The sequence below is a fragment of the Gorilla gorilla genome, chromosome 1 (assembly GCF_029281585.2).
Source record: "Gorilla gorilla gorilla isolate KB3781 chromosome 1, NHGRI_mGorGor1-v2.1_pri, whole genome shotgun sequence".
In the NCBI taxonomy this organism is placed as follows: domain Eukaryota; kingdom Metazoa; phylum Chordata; class Mammalia; order Primates; family Hominidae; genus Gorilla; species Gorilla gorilla.
Window position 1 is genome coordinate 114,911,695 of NC_073224.2, and position 15,480 is coordinate 114,927,174.

A 15,480-nucleotide genomic window follows, 5' to 3' on the forward strand; every position below is an offset into this window, starting at 1 on the left:
TCTTTTTAAGAGAACTTCTCAAAATAGCTAGTTGTACAGAATCTTTCTATTTCAGATAATCGGTTTTCAGTGCATTTTCAGGTAGATTTAAGAACCTAAGTAACAGAGGGACATTTATAATGCTGTCCTGTAGTATGAATCCCAACAACATAGATACATTCTTTCAATATATTTGGAAGGTTATATTGCTTATTGCTGTATTGTACATTCTGAGAATAGCAGGGAAGTGTAATATCATCTCTGCCCTAAAGAGATTTATTATGGAGAGTTAAGGCTGTGCATGTTACAAATATGAAAAATTTGAAATGTTTTGGACAATAGACTTGTAAAACTCTTTGGATCAAGAGGATTAGAAGTTACCTCATCCAACTTTCCATTCAGTGCTAGATTTCCCCCATCTTTTCCTCTTCAGGGGACATCATTTAGAGTATCCTTTGATGAGTGATTTGACCCACTTCCTTTCATGAGCCAAAATCCACCTCTCTGTAGCCTGTTTCACTGAACAAGCATTTTTTGGACACCTAAATGTCTAGTTCTTCACAAGGGAATAGGACCTAATCTGTTTTGAAAGCTAATTCAAACAGAGCCAGGCACCATCCTAGAGAAACTTCCATACCTTATCTCATGACCACTGTGCAACTTCAACTGGATCTTTGTTTCTTGTCATCCTTAAATGCATCCTCTGCTCATGCCACCCAACCTTCTCCTTCGACTTTCTGCACTCTCTTTGGACCCTCAGTCCTCCCTCTACTCGCTTCTCTCAGTAGGTGAATGGTAGTGTCGTAGGGACCTCTGTTCCTCCGCCTGTCCTCTGGAGTTTCTCTGTAGCCTCAGGAAGAGGGCCTCCTCCTTGTAAGGTGAACCTCTGCTCAAGATCTTTCTCTAATTTTGGAGGAATTTTCCTTTCCATACCTACTATTTTTCCAGTGTTCTGTTTTACCTGTATATACATTTAGTTTTTTAAATATGAAAATAATGTAATGGGATTCCAGAATGTTTATAATCAAAATAAAAAGTTAAACATCTTATAATTTTCACTTTATTATCTTTTGCATGGCTTTCACATTTGTAAAAGAGGATACATGATATTTATATCTTTTTTATTATTCTATAGGCCTTTTAAATTGCAACATAATCATATTTATTATTTAAAATGCCATGTAATATTTTACTGCCTATTATTGGACATTTAGGTTATTTTCCATTTTTTGCTGTTTTAAATAATACAACTTGAAACATTCCCACATATATCTTTTTCTGTATTTTGAATTTTTCTTAAATAGCTTCTCAGTAGTATTTGTCAAAGTATTTGCTTTTATGACTGTAACTTCTTGAGAAATTGCTGATGTGACACAGTATGCTACAAAATGTGCTCTGGCAACAGCCACTAATGACTTCCATGTCAACAAATTCAGTGGATATATCTTCCTGGACATCTCTGTGAGATTTGACTCTGCTCACCACTTACTCATTTTAAAGTCACACTTCTTAAGTTCCTACAACACCACTGTCTCTTGATTTTTTTCTTCTGTTTGAACATCAGCTCTGTCTTTATGACCTTCACCAAGTCACCTAACCTTTCTGAGCTTTAGTGTCTTTATTAGTAAAATGAGCACAATTGTCTGCTTGCTATACTCTTTTAGACTAAATAACACATAAAGCCCTGAGGTTAGTGTCTGGCACAAAGTAGGAGATCATAAATGTTTCCTTTTCCTTTCTGTCTCTGGCTTCTTCCTTTCTGCATAGGTCTTTCCCATTTTGTTAAAAAAAAAAAAATCCCTTGGTTTTACTACCTTATCCAGATATTGTATTATGCACATGTAGCCTCTCAGATAGGAAGGTAATTTGGTGGCACTTGTAATAGAAGGGGCTTACTGTTAGTCTTTTTAACAACAGTCACAGTTTTGTAGTAAGACTTTTGATTGTGAAATATGTGTTTAAATTACACAAAACTGAAAGCTTGGGTTTTCTCTCACAGATTCCCTTGGAGTGTTCTTGTTGTGGATGAAGCTCACAGGTTGAAAAACCAAAGCTCCCTGCTGCATAAGACCTTGTCAGAGGTAAACTTACAGTGTAGCCTTAGTTTTTATATAACCCCTTCTTTTTAAATAGACATTATATTTTAGAGTAATTTTAGATTCACAACAAAACTGAACAGAAACTACAGATGTTTCCCATGCATATGTCCCCACACATGTACAGCTGTCCCCTGTCCCCACACTTGTACAGCTTCACCCATTATCAACATACCCCACCAGAGTGGCACAGTTGTTGCAACTGATGAACCTACATTGATACATCGCTATCACCCAAAGTCCATAGTTTACATTCGGGTTCACTCTTGGTGGTGTGCATTCTGTAGGTTTGGACAAATGTACAATACCATGATATCTACTGTTACAGTATCATACAGAGTAGTTTCACTGCCCTAAAAATCCTCTGTGCTCCACATATTCATCTTTTCTTTGTAACTCCCTTTAAAAAATACTAGTTTAGGCCTATATAGAGTCAATTAAATTGAAACCTTTTTTCGAGTTCGATTTCTGCAGGGCTAAATGAACATTTTATGGAAGACAGAAGAAGTACTAAATATGGCCTAACTTCTTCTTTCTTTTATATTGGAGATAGGTTTACTAATATCTGGTGAATAAGAACCCTACCCCAATAGAATGCATTTTATTTCAGAAATGTTTCAACTCTCTTTTGATTATCTTCAAAGGGACAATTTCTCTTAAAAAATCTTATTATAATTCTTCTTTGTGCAATTGTAGATATATCAGACATGTTGTACCCCTCCCCCCAATTTACCTGTTGAAAAAATTTGATAGTTCACCTGGGTTCATGAAGAGACCAATTACATGCTATTGAATATTACCTCCAGTTTGTCTTGTCTTTGTCCTACTTTTGAGCATAATACACTTGCTTTCATTCCTTTCTCTGGATCTCTTGCATCATTCTGGCAAAGTAGATGAGAAATACCATTGTACCCTAGATTGGCCCTTTTTTCCGAGGAGTCAGTGCGATGTGAAATAACCCTTTTTATTGACCTGGTAAAGATTTGTTCATTGATGAGACCACATATGTTAATTTCTGTGATGATAATTGAAGTTTGGTCCTTGTCCTATGATAAACCAGTTAATAAATTTAGAGGTCACTTGGAGGAAAGTCTTAGATATGAATTCTATTTTTACTGGTCTAAAAGTTGCAGTTTTTAGAGTCTTAATGTAGATATGATCACTGTGTATTATTAGCCCAGTCTCAAAGGTCGCTGTCCCCTGGTGGGGCCCCCTCTATCCCTGGTGTCCTTTGCTTTCTTTGTAGGGACTTTTAACAGTATCTCCTTCTGAGAGCTTGTCTTGGTCTGTTTTTCACAGACTGGGTAATTCATATGAGCAGAAATTTATTTATCACCGTTCTAGAGGCTGGGAAGTCCAAGATCAAGGTGCCAGCATTTGGCAAGAGCCTTCTTAACTGCATCCTCACATGACAGAAGGTGGGTGGGCAAGAGGGAGCAGAAGAGCAAGCTATCCAAATGCTGCATGACACTTTTTTTTTTTATATATAAAGGCCTTAATCTTATTCACGAGGGAAAAGTTCTTATGAACTAACCACCTCTTAAAGGCTCTACCTCTTAATAATATTACATTGACAACACCTGAATTTTGAAGGAAACACATTCAATCCATAGCAGTTGTCATATCCTGGCATCTAACCTTATGAAAGATGGCTTCATAAACTACTGTGCCAGTTTACTAATTTAAAACGGGAGGAGAGAAGCAGGCATAGTAAAAGAACCTGGATTTGGAGTGGGAAAGCTAAGTTCTGTTGCTGGCCCCAGAGCCTTTTCTTGTTATTCATAAGGAAACTAAGGCTCAGAGGGATTAAGTGAAGAAATGGTTCTGGGTCATCTAAGCATTCCTTTTTAGATGAAGCTTGGGTTGCAGATAACTAGTTGGAAAGAAAATACATTTATTTATTGGGCTGAGATGGGGAGGGGGATACTGCCATTTTTTATTTCCCCCTAATATTGTTTTCAGTTTATAAAAGTTGGAAGCAACCAGCCGGGCGCAGTGGCTCACGCCTGTAATCCCAGCACTTTGGGAGGCCGAGATGGGCGGATCACGAGGTCAGGAGATCGAGACCATCCTGGCTAATACGGTGAAACCCCGTCTCTACTAAAAAATTCAAAAAATTAGCTGGGCGTGGTGGTGGGCGCCTGTAGTCCCAGCTACTTGGGAGGCTGAGGCAGGAGAATGGCGTAAACCTGAGAGGTGGAGCTGGCAGTGAGCCGAGATTGCGCCACTGCACTCCAGCCTGGGCAACAGAGCGAGACTCTGTCTCAAAAAAAAAAAAAAAAAAAAAAAGTTGGAAGCAACCTAAATGTAAAATATAGGGAATTGGTTGTACAATTTATGCGACATTCATACAGTGCATTTGCAAAAGGTAAGGCTACCAAGAACAATTATGTAGAAGAATATTTAATAACATGGAAAATGTTTGCAAAGTATTTTATACACACACAAAAAAGCTTACAAAATACTATTTACAAACAGAGATGGTCTCTGAATCTTTACCCAGTTATAAATTTTGATCCCAAAATGGACCTAACTGAATCAAAATGTTAATTTGTGTCATAGGGTAAGTTACCTGTAGCGACTAGCAGCCTTGGTTTCCTTTGTGACCTCACAGCCTTCATTCACCTCAGCTGTTTACTTGGTGAACACATATTGTAAGAATGTGAATTGATTATTGGAAACATTACTTTTGACAAGTTCCCATACTTGAAATACTACAAAAACATCACCTAACAAGCAGAACAACCATGAATGGGTCGACATTGATTAGACATTTAAAAAGAAACAAATAAAAAAGGGGGATGGCAAAAAAAAAAAAAATTGTTTACATCTGTTTTCATTGATTGTGTTATTCATTTATCATTTTTTGTATTATAAAAGCAGTGTCTTCCTATGGCCCCCCCTCCAAATCAAAATATAGAAAGACAAGAAGGAAAGGAAAACATCCCAGTAATCCTACTCCTACATTAACACTTTAATGGTTTAATGGTGTATGTGCTGCCATAGTCTTTGCTGTGTGTATACACCCAAAAAGTAATGTATATATGCATATATGTTATTTAAAAAGTCAAAATGTATATTATTTTAAATATCAAAATATTGTGTATATACGTGTGTATACATACACGTATGTAAATGTGTATATACATGTGTGTATGTGTATAGATACACTTACATACATACATATGTATATGTACGTTTACATACTGTGTTTTGACATTTAAAACAGGCTGGGTGCTGTGGCTCACACCTGTAATCCTAGCACTTTGGGAGGCCGAGGCAGGAAGATCACTTGAACCCAGGAGTTCAAAAGCAGCCTGGGCAACGTAGTGAGACCTTGTCTCTGTGAGAAAATTTAAGAAATTAGCTGAATGTGGTGGTGAGTGTGTGTAGCTCCAGCTACTGGGGAGGCTGAAGTGGGAAGATTACTTGAACCAGGAGGAGGAGGTTACAGTGAGCCGAGATCATGCCACTGTACTCCAGCGTGGGTGACAGAGCAAGACCCTGTCTCAAAAAAAAAAAAAAAAAAAGATATACATACACAAGATGTCAAGATATGGCTTCCTCATTTTGATGTATTGTTTAATTCTACTGGTGTAAGTTCTTGTGAATGTCAGTTTAGAGAATATCTTTTGCTTGACCTAATATCTTTTCTTCTTTTTCCTAACCTCCTACTTCATGTCTCTCTTACTGTTGGTGTTCTTCTCTGTTGTTCAAAATTTAAGGACATTTTTTTTCCATTTGAGATTCTCTGTGATCTCCAGAGACACCAGAACCTTCCTAACCTTCTACTTCATGTCTCTCTTACTCTTGGTGTTCTTCTCTGTTGTTCAAAATTTAAGGACTTTTTTTTTTCCATTTGAGATTCTCTGTGATCACCAGAAACATCCAGAAATCTTGACATCTTGCATCTTGGTGTTCTTCTTTGTTGTTGAAAATTTAAGGAAATTTTTTTCCAGTTAAGATTCTCTGTGGTGCTGTGTCCAGAAACATCCAGAAATCTTGACATCTTGCATCTGATCTGATGCACCATTAAATTTTATAAAAGGAAAGTCTCCTATTATAAATCTTGCTTATTGCTTGCAGTGGTGGGGCCTGATGCTGTAGCGTTGGATTCTCAAACTGCATGAGCATGTGCATTGTGTCTCAGATACCTCAGTAGACTCCCCGACACAGGCAGTAACACATAGTTTGAATCCCCATCTAAATTCAGTAATAACAGCCATATTAAATCCTCATGCAATACTTCAGAGTTCACAAAGTGTTACTACATCCTTATATAACAGTGTTTTCTTCACAGGATTATTATCCCCTTCTTATAGTTGAAACTGAAGAGGTATTATTTCATCTGCATCAAACAGCTAGTTTGCAGCTTCAACCTGAGCCATCTGATTTCATGTCCCCTCAGTCATTCCATTAAATCATGCCTCTCTGTGTGTGGGTAAAGGTTGTGATGGGTAACTCAGCCTTGCATTCCAGTGTTATGGAATTTTTATTTTATTTATTTATGTATTTGAGTTCTCAGTAGTCTTCAGTCTCCTGTTGACCGGAACTCCCATCCAGAACAGCCTCCAAGAGCTCTACTCCCTCCTCAGTTTTGTGGAGCCTGATCTCTTTTCCAAGGAAGAGGTGGGAGATTTTATTCAACGCTACCAGGATATTGAGAAAGAATCTGAGTCAGGCAAGTTCCTTTCCTGCAAATCATCCCCAAGAAGCCTTGGCACAGAAACCATCCTCATGCATAATGGTTATAGGTAGAAAAGAAGGAGAATTGATGACCAGAGGACACCTTCCAGGGAGACAGAGCCACTGATATTAGGGAGATGTTAGGTCACACATGTTGTTCCCAGTTGTCTGCTGTTCATGCCTCTCTTAATTGTTTGCTATGTGATTCTGCAGTAGGGCTTCTTTAGTTCATTTTTGGAAGAAATAGAAAGTGCCTGCTGATTTGCAGACTTTTTTTTCCAACTTGTAATTTCTATAAAGGCTTTGTTAACTTTATAAGTCACTTCCTGAGGGAGAAAAGAATGTGGGTGCTGTAGTCCCAAACTACTGTTCAGCATACTACAGCACTGGTATTTCTTTTAATGCTGCACCAAAACCAGAATTCTGGGATGGGAACCCTTCCTCATTCATACAGCCAAGAGTTGTAGTCTTCTGTTCTTGTATCTTTGCCCCTCTGTGTTGTAGGATTATCCATCTATCCCTGTGATATTATCCTGGGATGATTTTTCAAAACAGGTGGGAGGTATGCCAACTAGTGAGTTTGTATGTGTTGGGTAAGTATGAGTTTGAGGGGGCTTCTCATAGCAAAAATCTCCAGACCATAGACTGAAGGTTACCTGGTGAACCTGCTCTGATTACTCCCATGTTTTGGGTTACCTGACAAAATATAAGACTTCTAGTCAAATGCATGACATACTTGTATTACATGGGACACACTTGTGTTAAAAAGTTGTTCATTATTTATTTGAAATTCAAGTTTAACTGGGCATCTGTATTTCCATTTGCGTATCTGGCAATCCTACAGGTAGTATAATTCTAATTTAGAATAATTTTTGAAATTCAAGACATCTGGGGAAAGAAGGGATTTTAAGTCAAAGAGCCAAATTTGAATGCTGGCCACATTCACATCCAGCTGTGTGACTTTGGATAAGTTGCCTAATTTCTGAGCCTCACTTAACTTAGCTATAAAAATGGGGACAGTATTCCTCACTTGAAATTTCTAAGCTGTTATGCTGATCAATGAGATTAAACGCAAAAATATTCTGGAAACAAAACAGCTTTGTGCAAATGAGATAAGAAGTTATTTGAGTGTTCCTCGTTCTTGGGCTAAGAACAAGTCATGATTCCAGAAAAAAGATGATCCCAATGAAGGAAGAAATACTATAAAAAAATGACCATACTGGCCTAGAATGCAAAATAAGCGTGAAGAAACAAAAATAAATTTCTTTAAGTTCTCTAGGGTTCATTGCCTTGGTTCTACTTTTGTCCCACACTTCTTGTATTTTTTTTTCTTATGTAGCAGGTGAACTGCACAAACTCTTGCAGCCATTTCTGCTGAGGCGAGTGAAAGCTGAGGTAGCTACAGAGCTTCCCAGGAAGACAGAAGTAGTGATATACCATGGCATGTCAGCATTGCAGAAGAAATACTACAAGGCCATTTTGATGAAAGACCTAGGTAATCAGAGGGCACTTGTCCATTTAGAAACTAAATGAGGATGTGATTTCAGGTAGTAAAATATTTTATAATCACACTCATTTGTATGATCCCAAGAATATGGGATGGAATTTTGTATTCTGAATAATTCTGGTCGGCTACAGTGGGACTGTGGCAGAGCATCTTAAAGGTAACAGCCTTGGTTGTTGCAGTTGTGAAATTTCCTTTTCTCCCCTCACTCAGTTTTTCTTAGTGCCTGTAATTAAGCAAACACTTCCAGGTGTCCCAGTCATGTCTTTCATCCTCCCACTCTGTCAGATACGGTAGTCCACCCTCATTCGCAGTTTTGCTTTCCAGGGTTTCAGTTCTGCACTGAACTGCAGTCTGAAAATATTAAATGAAGATTCCAAAAATAATTCATAAATTTTAAATCAAACTCTGTTGTTAGTAGCATGATGAAATCTCACTCTGTTCCACCCAGGACATGAATCCTCCTTTTGTTCTGCGTATCCACGCCATCAGCGTTAGTAGCCTGCTCTGTCATCAGTCCAATAGTCATGGTATCACAGTGCTTTTTTTCAACTGACCTTTATTTTACTTAAAAATGGCCCCAAAGCACAAGAGTAGTGATGCCTGCATTTTGGATATTCTAAAGAAGCCATAAAGTGCTTCCTTTAAGCAAAAAAGGTTAAAGTTCTCAATAAAAAAATGAAAAACAATTATATGCTGAGATTGCTAAGAACAAATCTTCTGTCTGTGACATTGTGAATAGTATATTGTTATAATTGTTGTATTTTATTATGAGACGTTAATATTTTACTGTGCCAAATTAAACTTTATCATATGTATGTATGGGAAAAAACACAGCATACATACAGGGTTTGGTACTATCCATGGTTTCCGATATCCACTGGGGGTTTTGGAACACATTCCCCATGGGTAAGGGGGAACTGCTGTATTTAAGAGAGTGCAAAACTTTTTTGTTGAATCAAATTCACTGGGAGGAACTGGAAGTGACAAGGGAAAGATAGTGAAATAATTTCTCAAATTGCACTTTTTTGTCCCTTGACTCCACAACAACAGTTAAAGAAAATTTAGAATTTGCAAAAGAGTAACAGAGTACTTCTGAGTTCAATTTATAGTTGAGGGTCTTTCTTAAAACAAAATGGTTGAGAAAATTTTATGTGAACATGCTGTTAGTTCTCAATACAATTCAGTGAAATTTGGGAGGTTAGTATAGGTTCAAAGAATATAATTGAAATGATTAAGGTTACTTGTAAAAACTCAGGGTTTTGGTTTCTGTTTTGTTCAGTAGGCCATCTCTTTCTGTCTCTCTCTTTTTTTAAAATTTCAGATGCATTTGAAAATGAGACGGCGAAGAAAGTTAAACTACAGAACATTTTGTCCCAGCTTCGAAAGTGTGTGGATCACCCATATTTGTTTGATGGTGAGACAGTGCCTTTTCCCCCCACATTATTCTTTGGTAATGTTTCTGTGGCCAAATCATAACAAAATTCTTCAAAATAATTGCATATACTTACTTTGTCTACTTTGTTTATTCTCAATTTCTCTGTATTGGTATTAAGTCATATATTCATGTTCAGATATCTTCAGTTGTCCCGGTAATATCCCTTCTGGCTATGTTTTTCTTTTTTTGTTAAATCCACTATCCAGTCCTAGATCCTGCAGACCCTGCATTGCATTTGCCATGTCTCTTTATTCTTCTATAATCTAGAAACATTCTTCAGCGTTTTTTTTCTTTCATTACATGAAGAGTCAAGACCAGTGGTTTTGTGGAATGCATGATAATCTGGGTTCTTAAAAATCATTTCTTCGTGATTAGATTTCCCATTGTCTTGAATTGACTCAGTCAGCCTTTCCTCACCGCTATTGCAGGTTCACTAATGATCTCCCTGTTGCCCAACCAATGGTTATTTGTTAGTTCACATTTCAGTTACCCTCTCAGAAGCCTTTGGCACAGCTAATCACTTCTTTCTTGAAGCACTTTTGTCCCTCAGCTTCTGGGATATACTTTCTCTTCTCCATCTGCTCCTTCTCAGTCTCCTTTGTTGCTTCCCCTTCATCATACAGACCTCAGTAAATTTTCCCCTGGGCACCGCTTTAGCTGCATCCTAGGAATTTTGATGTGTGGTGTTTTTGTTCTTCTTCAGACTGGGGCTTTTTTGATTCCCTGATTGGTAGCCCTTGGAGCAAGCACTCCTGTGGCCATGGAGACTCTAGATAGGATCAGTACAGAGGGCTTGCTGCAGTCATTTTAAGGGAATCTCTGCCAAATAGTGCTACGACCTGTTTAAAGATTGCACAAAATCTCAAGTAGGTGCATATGAGAACTTTAAGAGGAGGGGGTGTTGGGAACACATAGGTTTTGAAAGAAGTCCTCCAGGTTATTCTGACTGCCATTTTGACTTATTTTATAGAGTGAGTCTCGATTTCAGTTTTGGGTCTCCTTGACCTTTAGCATCTTGTTCTGTCTCAGTTTCCTGAAGAGTGGTTTTATTCCTTACACAGATGTTTATTAGGCTTGTTGGATGTGCTAGGCTGTGTAATTGGTGTTAAGCAGGACTGAGATCATCATGCAAACAACTACTTATATGAGGAGCTTTTGGCTTCTCTTCCTGTAGCCTAGCTACTGGCTTCTGCCCTTACTGAGGGCACATTACTGGGAGTGGGTTCTTTCTTTTCTAGGTGTGGAGCCGGAGCCTTTTGAAGTTGGAGACCACCTGATTGAGGCTAGTGGGAAGCTTCACCTGCTGGATAAGCTACTAGCAATCCTGTATTCTGGGTAGGTGGTAGGTTCACATTTGCTACTCTGAGCTAATGACTGTTAAAACCTGACTATTGAGGAACTCACTGAGTTGTTCAGGCCAATTCTAGTTTTCTTTTTTTTTCTTAACACTGATTCAGCTTCTGCCTTCTCTGTGACTACACTCCCATCCCATTCTATCCCACCCCACCCCTTCCACAATCATACTTTCGTTTCCTGAATTTGTACAGCACTTATAATCGTAATCCAGCACTTGGCAATGTGCTGCCGTAATCTGCTGTCTGGTTAACTGGTGTTTATGTTTACCGTTATCACTCCAACTATATATTGTTTGTCTCTACAAGGACAGAGACAACACTGAGCATTTCTTTTATAGTTGCCTGCTAGTAACTTGGCATTGAATTGACACATAATGAAGGCTCAGTAAACATTCATTTTTGTTAATCTGTGGGGTTTGATTTAAACTCAAGGGGAACTTGAAGGACTCTTTCTCAGGGACATGAGTTGCGCATTAGAAGACGAGGTTCAGAGCCAGGCACTGTGGCTCGCGCCTGTAATCCCAATACTTTGGGAGGCTGAGGTGGGCGGATCATGAGGTCAAGAGATCGAGACCATCTTGGCCAACATGGTGAAACCCTGTCTCTACTAAAAATGCAAAAGTTAGCTGGGTGTGGTGGCAGGCGCCTGTAGTCCCAGCTACTCGGGAGGCTGAGGCAGGAGAATCACTGGAACCCGAGAGGCAGAGGTTGCAGTGAGCCGAGATCATGCCACTGCACTCCAGCCTGGTGACAGAGCGAGGCTCCATCTCAAAAAAAAAAAAAGACCAGGTTCAGTTAGTGTTCAACAGCCATGTGTTCAGCTTATACCTAATCCTCCTAGTCACTAGAGTTCTCTCTTTCTAGAGGAGTCTAGGAAAAGCCCAGATTCCCATGGGTTTCAAAATTATCCCTTTGGAATGACTGTCTTAGGTATGGCCTGAACTAATCTAAAACTTCAGATTTGGCAAAATTGCTCAACTTTAGGAATGTGCAAGTTAAATAATTTCATGTCTTACTGTATTTCATTGGTTCTCGTATATCTGCCATAAGTATGTTAGAGTTGGAGAAGGACCTATAAATGCCTTCTGGCTAGTTTTTTATTTCACAGACCCAGAAAGGTTATATGACTTGCCCAAGGTCACACAGCCAACAAATGGCAGAAATGAGATTAGAATTGAGGTTTTCAGGTTCGTTGCTTTCTCTACCCATTTGGGGCTTGAATCTTGAAAGAGTTCCCCATAATTTTTCCTCTAACGCTTGTTGCAAGCTCAGATTAAATAAGTTTTTATAATGAGAATATTGTTTTGACAGTGCTGTGCTTCTTTGTTTATGCAAATTTAAAATAACAGCCAGTAACAAGGGACTCTAGGCTTGACTTTGTTCTTGACTTACTCCATCATTTTGCCGCCTCCTTTCTTCCCTCCTCTCGCTATACAAAAATTTTCTCATGTGTTATGGAAGATGAGACATCACTTACCCCTTGCTTCTCTAAAGTAATGCTTCTCAGACTCTTCAACCCATATAGCTGTAGATGAGAGGATAGTGACTTTACACCCCCAAACAGGGAATAGCTGTAGATGACTGACCACAGGCTTTCTTCAGAGTCTCCAGTTTTTCTTTTCTTTTTTTTTTTGTGTGTATTTGAATTTTGCATTTTACTCTTCACATATCTGTATTTATTTTGCTACTAAAATGAAAGCTTATATTTCTTTCCATTGAGTAAACTGACATTCCAGAAAGAGGCACCTTGTTTATTCTAGGGCTTATATCCCCTGTTGCATTGACACGTCCCCTGGGAATAATCTCCACTCTAGTTTGAGGATGACTGCTCTGAGGGATACAGCTACCTGTGGAGGTGTATTCTCATAGAAAGCATTTGGAGTTTCTGAGGCAGTCTATAAATCATATGACATTTATATTTCTACTTTGGTATTTATTTATAAACATTTATTGTTTGGTAAATTTTGCCTGAGGGAAATTGACCTTAAATACCACTAGACTTGGCAGTGTTTCCTTTTCTTTTTCTTGCCAGGGGCCATCGGGTTTTACTTTTCTCCCAGATGACCCAGATGTTGGATATTCTCCAAGACTATATGGATTACAGAGGTGACACCTTTTGGCCACTACATTACCTAAGGCTCTGTTAGACTTAACAGTCCAGATAGGTCCATGAAGAATAATATGGGATATGAGAATATTACAAAGGAAAGCAGGGTGAGAACATTATTCAGAACCAAAAAATCAAAAGTAAGGCAAGAGGAGAGTGTGTGAAGGCAAGGATGGACAGCAGAGAAGAGGCACGTGGGCAGAAATAAACACCCACGTTCCCATCAGTTACATGATTTAAAATTGTGGGCCCTGGAGCAAATATCGTGGAAATGTTTTTGAAAATGTGTGATAAAGTTTCAGTGACTAGAGCTTTTAGCGTCTTGTAACATTCACCTCAACAGTTGAGCACTTACTCATGATCAGTGAAAAGGTGAATATTGAAATTATAGAGATAACAAATAAGCCAGGGGAAAAGTAAGAGCAACTTTTTCTGCATAGACAATAAAGAATGTAGGTTATTACCTGGGAATTCTGTTTAATATGTAATAAGATTTGTGTGAGATGATGAGAAAAGGCTCTAACATGAGTTGATCTTGAGCCCAATGTTGAACAGCTCCAGACCTTACAATTTAAAAAAGTAGTTCAGACCAGGTGTCTGAGTTCTGCAGTATACCTGGTCCAGTGGACACTTGCAGAAATGCCGTTGGCACATGCCACTGGCCATTGAGGGGTCCCCAGATGCATAAACAGCCTGATCTTGTAGCTCCCCTTCCACACACGGATGCATGGAGGCAAGTGGCGAACTCTAAAGCCTCATTGAAAGGCAGATTGCTGGACTGTTAGAAGGGGCTCACTCACCTGCCTCCAAGCACTTGTCTTCTGTTTACGTAAGAATTACATCTCAGCAAAGTTGAAACTATCACACAGGATAGATGCTCAGGGTTGCTTGAGAATAGTCAAAACTGAGTATTAACTTCATAAGTGCCAAAGACTTCAACTGCATATATTTAAAAAATCCAGAGGAGTATGTTATGGTGAGTTATTTTGTAAAATGATAATTGTCCCTGTTAATTTACATTTTTCCCTTTGGGATTTGCTTAAAGTAGGGCTGTGCCTGTATATGGAAAGGGACAAAATTGGCCTTTGGTTTTGGGCTTAATTTTTTATTCCCCAAAGACTACTTGAAAAGGGTTAAGATTTCTGTTTTTCTTCCTCTCTGTAAAGGCTACAGCTATGAGCGTGTGGATGGTTCTGTGAGAGGAGAAGAGAGACACTTGGCCATTAAGAACTTTGGACAGCAGCCCATTTTCGTTTTTCTCCTGAGTACTAGGGCAGGTAGGCTGCAAAGGCATTGATGGAAACAGACAAATGAGGGATAATAGAGTACTATTACATCCCATCGGTTAGTACACTTTTTTCCTTAATTCTCTGAAAGGTGAGGTTACTATTGAATGTAAAACAAGGTACTGGACATCAAGCATGGTGCTCTTTTCTATCCAGCCTGTCCAAACTGTCATCTCAGCAAAGAAGTAAGGCTGAAACCTGGGGTTATTGGAAAGTAATTCTAATCTGCTTTGACCATTGACCTGGGAATGTCCTGAAAGATTTATGTGATTTTGTGGAATGTTTCATTTACATTCAGTGGAAGTAGCTCTTCTTCCCAACCGTGAATTTGGGAAATAAGGTAACAGCTTGTCTACTAGTTGTCCTTCCTCTATAAGTATTTCTGGAATAGTGCTGAAAAGCTTAACAAAAATCTAGTTGTTAAAAAATGTGATTATGTTGAAAATACCAACTTTTTAGAATTATTTATGACATCGTCCATATATGATTTAAATCATGAATATTATGACATTTGTAATGCTTTACCAGTTACAGAGTGCTTTCATTTACTGTTACATAATTTGAAATCAGCTCTTGGAGATGAAATGATTCTCTAAGTCATTGTGGTGTCTCAAAAAAAAAAAAAAAAAAAAAAAAGCCAGCACGGTGGCCCATGCCTGTAATCCCAGCACTTTGGGAGGCTGAGGTGGGTGGATCACTGGAGGTGAGGAGTTTGAGACCAGCCTGGCCAACATGGTGAAACCCCGTCTCTACTTAAAAAAATACAAAACTTAGCTGGATGTGGTGGTGCGTGCCTGTAATCCCAACTACTACGGAGGCTGAGGCAGGAGAACCGCTGGAATCCAGGAGGCAGAGGTTGCAGTGAGCCAAGATTGCACCACTACATTCCAGCCTAAGAAATTTTTCTCAGGTCCTGGAGCAAGCTGACCTTAGTTTTCAACTCATAGGATCCTAGTTTCATTACCTTATTTTTGTAGACATAAATCTTGATGGAGTACATGCAGGAACATGAAAGAGATGTGTGTCCTC

At 38.8% G+C, this 15,480-nt stretch overlaps 1 protein-coding gene across 5 annotated transcripts in view; it reads left to right on the plus strand.

Moving 5' to 3' along the window:
- The window catches only part of CHD1L (chromodomain helicase DNA binding protein 1 like), a 53,109-nt gene that overhangs the window by 15,189 nt on the left and 22,440 nt on the right, over nt 1–15,480 (plus strand). For 4 of the 5 annotated variants that reach the window (XM_019021344.4, XM_055357202.2, XM_055357172.2 and 1 more), the window contains exons 6-12: nt 1,979–2,060; nt 6,594–6,756; nt 8,101–8,256; nt 9,590–9,682; nt 10,942–11,038; nt 13,091–13,164; nt 14,332–14,442. In XM_019021344.4, the coding sequence (XP_018876889.2) occupies nt 1,979–2,060; nt 6,594–6,756; nt 8,101–8,256; nt 9,590–9,682; nt 10,942–11,038; nt 13,091–13,164; nt 14,332–14,442 (776 nt within the window). The remainder of the gene's footprint in view (nt 1–1,978; nt 2,061–6,593; nt 6,757–8,100; nt 8,257–9,589; nt 9,683–10,941; nt 11,039–13,090; nt 13,165–14,331; nt 14,443–15,480) is intronic. The other variant, XM_055357174.2, reaches the window with a different exon arrangement.